Source organism: Mirounga leonina, unplaced genomic scaffold, assembly GCF_011800145.1.
Source record: "Mirounga leonina isolate KUSES-001 unplaced genomic scaffold, KU_Mleo_1.0 Mir_126, whole genome shotgun sequence".
In the NCBI taxonomy this organism is placed as follows: domain Eukaryota; kingdom Metazoa; phylum Chordata; class Mammalia; order Carnivora; family Phocidae; genus Mirounga; species Mirounga leonina.
The window spans coordinates 26,084,267-26,093,975 of NW_023270314.1; the positions used below are offsets into that span (position 1 = coordinate 26,084,267).

Genomic DNA, 9,709 nt, shown 5'->3' on the forward strand with positions numbered 1-9,709 from the left:
AGTTTGGACTCTCATCACCTCACAGCTCGTCTCTTTCCCTCTGGTCCACCCTACATACCACATTCCCCTCCCTAAAGCTCTGCTTCAATCACATATCCGCACTCCCAACACCTCCAGTAGTTCTCTGCTGTTTATCGAGTAAAGACCAAACTTCCTCGTCTCACACTGAGTCCTCCGTGATCTGGCTCCAGCTCCCCGTCCCCAGCCTCATCTCCCACAGTTCCTCACTCATTTCCCCACATTCCAGTCAAATCAGACTACTCAGCGTTTTCTTCCATTGTCCTACAGCCTTGTCTCTGAGCCTTTGCTCGCATTGTTCTTTCTGCCTAGAATGTTTCAGTCTATCCCTCTTTTCTAAACTCCAAAGCCTGATTCAAATACTACTCTTACTGTAAAGTAAGTAAGGCCCTTTCTGGGTTTCCCTTGTCAATAATTTTATCATACTAATCAAGGCCATGTTCTAAGCTACTTAAGGGTAAAGAATGGACTTTTATCAATCTTTGTTTCCCCAAGAGAACCAAACAGACCCCCTGCCCCACAATGCCTCACATAAAGGAAGTACTCAAGAAGTATTTTTGTTGAATAAATGGGTCATGTTTTATATGAGGCAACCCAAATTGGTATATATTCCAATGTCCGTTTCTCTCATTTCCTTTATCGTCAGTTAATACAGGGAGGGTAACACAACTCATACAGCCAAGAAAGAAGCAAAACACTTAATAAAGGTAGACATGACATGATAACTTATAATATTCAGGAAATAACACCCTCTGTATAATAAACACATGATACCAATAAACCAAGAAGAGATTCAAGCACTAGGTGGAGGCTATGACCTTTGATAAAGTCTTTTCCAATTCTAAGTTTCTACAAGAGGAGAGATAAGACTGGTAGCATTTAACAAAAGTCATCCAGCCCTCCGAAAATACCTAAAATGTCAGGAAAACTGTTTCCTGATCTACTTCCTCAGCCCCTAAAGGAAACTAATTCTTCAGGAAAGGAAAAGATATACTGGTAATCAGTCTCTTTTCCCTCGAGGGTTCAATTCATTTTGGTCAATGGGAAAATTTTTGTTAGAAAAAATATCATAATGTCATCTCTCATGTTCAAAGCACTCAAAAAGTACACAGTGTTTTCATATGCATTATCTCCTAAGATTATTTTAATCAACAGATATGGATTGAGCACTTACTACAGGGCAGGCACTGTTCCAGCTGATGACCACACAAGAGGATGAACAATAAACAAATAAATATATGGCAGGGGTTGCTAAGCTACAGAGAAAAATGAAGCAGGGCTGGAGCAACAGGCTGTTTTGTTTTATATAGGCTAGTCAAGAAATGATCTTCACAACAACCCAGCAAAATAGGTGGGATATTAGCTCTTAGCATAATCTTAATTTCCTAAATTAGGGAAACTGACACACTGAATGGTTAAGTGACACGCTCAAGATCGCCTGGAATAGATGGGGATAGGATCAGAAACCAGATTTCCTAACACTTGGTCTATCGCTAAGGTTTTAAAGAGGATTTGGATGTGGGAATGTTCAACTAAATTCCTTCCCCTCTAGAGAATAATGCTTGGAGGGTAGAAAAGCATCCCACACACGCACATCCTTAATCCATCACCCTGATGATGGCCTGCCTCCCACTGGTGCACAAGCATTTGCCTCACTTTGATTTGGGGGATAAAAGAACAGAAACACCATTTTGATTTTTTTTATATTGTTGCAAAATGGCTTTTTAAAAACAAAGTTTTAAAATATGTAGTTTTTATTTAGAACAGAAAGGAGCATCTAGGCTTATTGTGTAAAAGCAGGAAATGCAACACCTCATTAGCAATACTTCACATCACACCTAATGAACATAAACTCTCCTTTAGCAGTCTCTGTTCTGCACACCTGTTGAAGAGTGTGTGAAAATAGATTCAGCAAGGATTTTCTGCCAGGAGCACATGGGACTGTGTGTGTGTGTGTGTGTGTGTGCCCATGTGGGCACGCACACGTGTGCACGTGTAAGGAGAAAATTGTAAACATTGCTGGGAACAGGATGCCCTGCTATAGCTAATGTGAATTAAATCTAAAAACCACTTTTTAGTAAAGGTTGGCTGAAGACCTTAATGTATTATAGAAATTCAGAAGGAGGAGGAATCAGTTCTGGTGTAGAGAATCAAGTCAGGCTCTAAGGAAGAAGAGGCCCTAGGGCCTGGATGAATGGGTCGAGTGTCAAAAGGTGAAGTTAAAGGACAGTACATTCTAAGAGGAGGGAATGGAGACCAGGAGGCAGGGGACACTCGGGAAACAGGAAGCAGTTTGCCATAGCTAAAATATACTATGTGATAGACATATTGTGAAATACAATTAGAAGGATAGAGATATAGGTCCAACTCTCATCTTGCATTTATTATAGGTAAGGAAACTGAACCCCAGAGAAATTTGAGTGATTTGGCCAAGGGCAAACAAGGGGTAAAGGAAGAACTAAAATGGAAGTGTTTATATTGCCAGTTAGGAGCTCTTTTCACTATCCCATTCTGTCAGTTGGCTGGGGGACTGGGACAAATGGGAGATCATGTTTCCATTAAAAGTAAAAATATGGGGGCACCTGGGTGGCTCAGTCAGTGAAGCATCCGACTCTTGATTTTGGCTGAGGTCATGATCTCAGAGTCATGAGCTTGAGCACTGCATTGAGCTCTGTGCTCAGCAGAGAGTCTGCTTATCCCTCTCCCTCTGCCCCCTCTCTCTCCCTCTCTAAAAAGAAAAAAAAAAAAAAGAAAGAAAGAAAAGTGAAAATATGTAGGGATGTTAAATAAATTGCCTTCAGATTACATGTCCAGCTGAATAGTTGCAGGAGTACTGATACCGAGCCCAAGTCTCTGGAATAGCTTGTCTAGGGCTGCTAGACTACTCAGCTCCTTCACTTCAGAAGGTAAAATACTGGAGCTAATACAGACACCATCCTTTCCCTCAGAAGTACTGCACTTCTTAGGACCGATCCTAAAAAGTATTATTAGACCATAGGGATTATCAGGAATGTGAATGAAAAAGTAGGTTCTTCTTCCTGTCTCTAAATTTGCCTGCCTAGCTTCAGGAGAACTGAGCCAATGAAGCTGAGCATCAATTAATAAAACATTAGAAAAGTGGAGAACCAGAAATGTGTTGTAACAAACTAAGAGTTAGGAGGCATGGGTTCTAGTCCTGGTTCCACCACGAACACTGGTGTTGGCTTTAAAAATTAAAAAAATTTTTTTTGAAGAAGGGCTATACATTTTTAAAAAAGATTTTATTTATTTATTTGAGAGGGAGCGATAGAGAGAGCATGATTGGGGAAGGGGCAGGGAGCCTGACTCTTAGCTCCATCCCAGGACCCTGGGATCATGACCTGAGCCAAAGGCAGATGCTTAATGGACTGAGCCACCCAGGTGCCCCTAATGTTGGCTTTTGACAAGTACTTCCCCTCATTAAATTTATAAAAGGAGGAGGCTGAATTAGCTAATGTCTAAGGATACAATATTCTAATTTTCTATGATTCTAGGTAGACTTCAATTTGCAGGAAAAGAGAAATGAAGAGTTGAAGGTAAAGTGAACTTTGGGAAACCACATATAATTTTTTAATGCAATAGCATGTGCCCTATTTAAAGGCACATCGGTCCATCCTATAATTTAGATTTCTGTTCATAAGACTTTCTTTTTTTAAAAAAAAGATTTTATTTATTTGAGAGAGAGAGAATGAGAGAGAGAGCATGAGAGGGAGGAGGGTCAGAGGGAGAAGCAGACTCCCTGCTGAGCAGGGAGCCCGATGCGGGACTCGATCCTGGGACTCCAGGATCATGAGACTCGATCCTGGGACTCCAGGATCATGAGACTCGATCCTGGGACTCCAGGATCATGACCTGAGCCGAAGGCAGTCGCTTAACCAACTGAGCCACCCAGGCGCCCCTCATAAGACTTTCTTATAAGAGGGTATACCCATTGAACAAAAAGGACACATGGATCAATTACTAATTTAAGAAGTGGGAAAAGAAGTAGGAGCCAACTCTGAAGGCCTTTTTCAAACTAATCCACAGACTTTGTTGCTGCCCCACTTAAGATAGTTATCGGGGGGCACCTGGGTGGCTCAGATGATTAAGTGTCTGCCTTCGGCTCAGGTCATGATCCCAGGGTCCTGGGATCGAGCCCCACATCGGGCTCCTGGGTAAGTGGGGAGCCTGCTTCTCCCTCTCCCTCTGCTTCTCCCCCTGCTCATGCTCTGTGTCTCAAATGAATAAATAAAATCTTTAAAAAAAAAAAAAAAAGATCGTTATCGGGAATATATGTGGCCATTTGAAATTCAACAAGTTATTATTAAGAATTGGAGAGATAGACACTTTTTCAAGTAATAGAAAGTCCTTGATTTGATTTATTACAAAAGCTTGGAAGGGGGAGAAATGAATTGAGAATTTACACGGATAAAATATAAGATTTCAGGGGCGCCTGGGTGGCTCAGTTGGTTAAGCGACTGCCTTCAGCTCAGGTCATGATCCTGGAGTCCTAGGATCGAGTCCCGCATCGGACTCCCCGGTCGGCGGGGAGTCTGCTTCTCCCCCTGACCCTTCCCCCTCTCATGCTCTCTCTGTCTCATTCTTTCTCTCCCAAATAAATAAAATCTTAAAAAAAAAAAAAAAGATTTCAAAGCATGAAAGAAGGGAAAACAAATAACAAAATTAAGATTTCAACAGGCTTAAGAAAATAGCAGAAAGAAAACTAAGAACAAAGGCATTCAGGAGAGTTCAAGTTCCTTAGAATGCCTATTTGTTTTTGCCAATACATATATAAAGAAACTTTGGAAGACCCTCCTAACAGTGGTTACCTGTTCAGGGAGACAGGAAGTGAGCAGATGAAGGAGAGGTGTAAAGGAGAGACTTTTTACTGAATATCTTCAATTGACTTTTTAACCATGCAGGTATACAAATTATTTTTATTTAATGTAAACAAACAAACAAACAAACAAATCCCCTAAATTCAATTATTTGCAAGCAACAGCTGAAATACAAGAAAGCCAAAGAAAGGAAACATTAGAACAAAGTACCAAGAGGCAAAGAAAATGTTATAGCACTGGGAGGTCTGAAGAAATCCAGAGAGAGGATAATCTAGACTGTTTTCAGGGACCAGCTGGGAGTGAAATGCAACATGGACAACATTGCTGAGGGCCTCAAGCTTATGATAGCTCAAACCAGCCCCAGCTGGTTCAAGGGTATCTTGAAAATATGACACACAGGTTTATGTCCCTGTGTCCCCGGAGAGTATGAAATCCATAATGGGATAAAACCAGAACTCTACTGACAGGGAAGTAGTTTTCTTTCACCCTCTAAAACAGAGGGAAGGAAATGAGAAACCAATTTCAATGAGAACCATAAAAATGATTAATTAGGTAGAAAATGAGACTTATAAAGAAAAGATAAAGAAATCCACTTGTATCATTTAGCAAAAGAAATTCTGTTTTGCAAGAATTATTTAAGGCAGTTCATGAAAAACAAACGCAAGGGAATGTCCTCTTAAAGTCATTTCTACTCTCAATATTATTTGATTTGTGGGTTAATTCCCAGTGTGCTTCCTTGTAGAGGAGACTTTGCTAATTTGGCCTAGTGAAAGGCCTAGTTAGTAAGAAGTATTAGTAATGCCAGTGAAGATTTGCAAATAAACCTGAGCAAGCATATTATTAATCAACTAAAAAATCCCTTGCTTTGGGGTGCCTGGCTGGCATGTGACTCTTGATTTTGGGGTTGTAAGTTTGAGCCCCATGTTGGGTGTTGAGATTACTTAAAAATAAAATCTTTAAAAAAAATCCCTTGATACTTCTGAAGTGCTACTAATGTTCTTTCTTGTCACGAGTGTTAGTTTGTTTGCTTTATAATAATCATTAATCTATGCATTTATGTTGTATGAACTTTTCTGCATGGTGGTATGTTTCACAATTAAAAAAAAAAAAAAGATGAGCAAAAAAATACAATTAAAGTTATCCTTTCCGCAAACTATTTACCCTGTGGTGAGGCCAAAGGCTGAAGTCAGACTGTCTATCATGAAGAACCAGTCCCCTAACAGAGCTCCATCAACATCTATCCTACCCAAGGAATGATACCTATCAAAGTTAGAGACCCACCCACTCTGAGGCCTCAGTCCCCCGATCCAGGGCCACTGAAATCTGAGGCGTTAGGAGAAAAGAGGCTATCTACAGGGCAGGACCAGGGGAAAAGGCATGCAAAGGGAAACTGGCTCTGACAACAAACAGCTCTATGTATTCTTCATATATTAAGTCAGGTTTAAGAAAGGTAGACTTACTTTGCATTTGAGTTGGAAAAATAAACAGTTAAAATAAAAGCAAAGAGGTTTTAGTAACCTGAAAGGTCAGGGTCCAAGGCAATCTTCTTATTGCCGTAAGAGTACTTTCTGAAAAAGTTGTATCATTGGCCAACTCACCTAAATAGGCACAACCTAAACCCTGTGATTTGTCATTGCTTTGTACCTCTTCTAAGATCATGGACATAAGGGTAGGAAAGAGCAAGAAAACATTTCTAAAAATATTTCAAAATTTTACAACGAATGAGATTTTTTTCTAAAAATAGCCCAAGATTCCATGTTTCCTTATTCACTAACCTAGAACGTTACAGCCTGCCTCCTCTTTCCCCCATTTACCCCACTCGGCAAAGGCCCAGATTACAAAGTTAGACTTTAAAAAGGGAAGAGTAAATGAGGAAATCAATGAAAATTTATGAAAACTACTCAGTTCCAGAACTTGATGTGTGAAAAAGTCCTTAGAAATTCTGTCCAACTTCTCAGTTCTAGATGAGAAAATTTAGGCCCAGAGAGGTGACATGTCTTGCTAACGGACATGAACTAGTTTTTTACAAGTTTTTTCTTTATTTACAACTTTCTTTTCCTGTAATCTATCTGTGGTAGCTTGAACAATACACAAAAGAGAAAAGAGAAATACAGATAATAAACATGGTGAATTATGGTAGAGTTAGGAGTGTTTACTTCTAGTCTACTGTTATTTCTATCATATCATGCTTTGTTTCTGAAACTTTCTATATTTTTCAGCTGCAACAGAAGTGTAGACAATGTCTTAACTGCTTTTGCCATCCTGAGCCAAAAATGACTCCACAACTATAGCTAGGTCAAGAGATCTTCTGGTCTCATCTTACTTCTGTCCCATTATTAAGCCAAGAAACTAAAATTTCTTCCAAATTAAAAGATTGAAGGACAAGTTAGGAGAAGTTTATGAGGCAATTTTGTTAATAAAGAGCGTTTAGGTAAGCTTTATATTTGTGAATATGTAATTACACAAAGCCTTTTCTCCCCTCACCTGGAAACACCTATCACTCTAATTCTTTAAGTGACATTTATCAAATGAGGGATCCCTAAAATGGTGTCTGATGTCATTCCTCAGTATGCAATGGCTCATTAGTTGGCTGGTGGATTAACCAGGGGGCTTTGTTTCTCCACCTGTTGCCTCGTTTCAAAAGATAATCATGAGAAAGAAACCCACGGTTTGGTCAAATATTTGTTAGAGGAGTTTGAAACTCTTGGCCAAATGAAGACTAGCATTTATTTCACTTGTGCTTCTTACCGGCAGGAATAACAGAATGGACTCTAATGGAAGAATGAGTGGTGGCTCAACCCACACACCCGAGTAACAAGGCCAAAGACCCGTGTCCTCTGGCCCGGTTTGGTTTACTTTATTCTATTCCTGTCTTCAACAGCTATAATCTAATGTCACCAAGGGACAGAGAAAGTTCAGATAGAGTACAAATCCATCATCTCCTTTATACTAACAACAGGCTTTGTTGATATTGTAATAGTTACATCATCTTTATATCTAAAGATAGAATTTTGAATGTGTGTGGGAGAGAGAGTCTACCCGGCTATATCATCTTTCACTATGCCATCTTTCCTGGACTCTATTAAATAGTCCCATTGCATTTATGCTCTCTTTTGTTTTTGTTTTTAATTTGTTTTCATCTTTTTCTGATTTGGCCTGGAGCCAAAAACAGAAGTCTTATTAACAGAGTCGAGAAGTGTCAAGACCCACAAATGACCCTGAGAAGCAATTAAACTGAAAAATAAACCCATTAACCAGAACTGAAACAAAAGGTGAACTACTTATCCAAACTTAGGCAAAGGGACAGTTCTTTCTCCCCTGTCTCCCCCAAAGCCTGTGAGGAAAGGGGGTCTGAAGCTGGGCCGCCTCCTCCTCCAACTCACTTTCTGCGTCAAATAGTATGGGTCAAAGTCCTCCAGGGGAACTGCGACCAGGCCTTGTGGGATGTCCCCATAGATGAAAGGCAGACTCTTCCCTGCCTCCAGGTCACTGTTTGGCTTGGGCTTGCTGTCCTCATCGTCTTCCCGATGACTGCCTTCGGCCTTGGGTGGTTTCTTGAGCTTGCTCTCAGCAATGCGCCTCTCGATGTTTGCCAGCGACTCAGGGGTGAAAGGCTTGAAACTATCAGGGCCTGGTGGTGCGAGCAGCCGCGCTGCCATCTTCTCATCCTGCAGCAGCTTCGTTAGTTATGCTGCGTCCGGGACAGGTCAGCTCTGGAAGAAAAGGCAACACAGACAGCAGTAATCAATCGCCGCTCTGAAAAGAGGCCACACCAAACCATCTCACTCTCACCCTTTGTTCATAACCTCAGCAACACCCAGTTGTTTCCGTGACATGGTTATTTTTCTCTTCAGAAAATCTGTGGCGGGAACGGGCTAGGTGAGGCCCATCACCAGCCCTCAGGGGAATGGGTAGCCAGGGAGATGGAAAGATGGGAGGCTCCTGAATTGCTAGCTTTTCTTACTTACTTACACACCACTCACCGTTTCCAACCACATACAACTACAAAGATGCATTCCATTTCCCTCAAGGAACTTCTATTCTAACTAATAAGGCATATTTAACATTACCTAGGGGCACATGTTGGCTTTGGAATCCTTATATGCCCTAGTCACCTTCCTTTCCTGGAACTCTATTCCCTAAAGAAATACTCTTCCTTCCGGGGCGCTTGGGTGGCTCAGTCATTAAGCATCTGCCTTCGGCTCAGGTCATGATCCCAGGGTCCTGGGATCGAGCCCTGCATCGGGCTCTCCCCTCTGCGGGAAGCCTGCTTCTCCCTCTCCCACTCCCCCTGCTTGTGTTCCCTCTCTTGCTGTGTCTCTCTCTGTCAAATAAATAAATAAAATCTTAAAAAAAAAGAAATACTCTTCCTTCCAAATACAACACAAGGGCAAACCGTCACTCTTTTCAAATTTCAGTTTCAGAAAACACTAAACTTTGGAGGCACAAAATATAGATAAAAGAGCTTCCATCTACTTTGGCTCTTCCATTTCAAATTATTTTTCAATTCACCAAGATGTGTAAAGTCCATCTGGTACAGAGTCCAGAAGTACCTCTTTGATGACTAAGATCCCGCCAGGGACAACTGGGGGTGGGGCAGGGGGAAGCAAATGGCAGAGGAATCTCTGAGAACTTCTGAAGCAACAGCACTGCAGTGCCCACCGCAGGGTGAAGGATGGCAGAGAGTCCCGCCTGCAGCCCAGAGGGGCTCAAACCAGGAAGGACACAGTGAGAACAGAACAACAAACCAAACTTCGCTTCTAAAAGGAAAAATGAAGTAGGGCCATACTAGAGCCAATGACTTCTAAGCATGGGATTTGAAAAGCCCATTTCCATGTTCATACAGAATCCTGGGT

At 41.3% G+C, this 9,709-nt stretch overlaps 1 protein-coding gene across 9 annotated transcripts in view; it reads right to left on the minus strand.

The window, feature by feature from the left end:
• Positions 1-8,521, minus strand: part of SCN8A (sodium voltage-gated channel alpha subunit 8) — a 115,885-nt gene extending 107,364 nt beyond the window's left edge. For all 9 annotated transcript variants that reach the window (XM_035002630.1, XM_035002637.1, XM_035002636.1 and 6 more), the window contains exon 1: positions 8,237-8,521. In XM_035002630.1, the coding sequence (XP_034858521.1) occupies positions 8,237-8,512 (276 nt within the window). In that variant the 5' untranslated portion in view covers positions 8,513-8,521. The remainder of the gene's footprint in view (positions 1-8,236) is intronic.
• Positions 8,522-9,709: the final 1,188 nt, after the last annotated feature.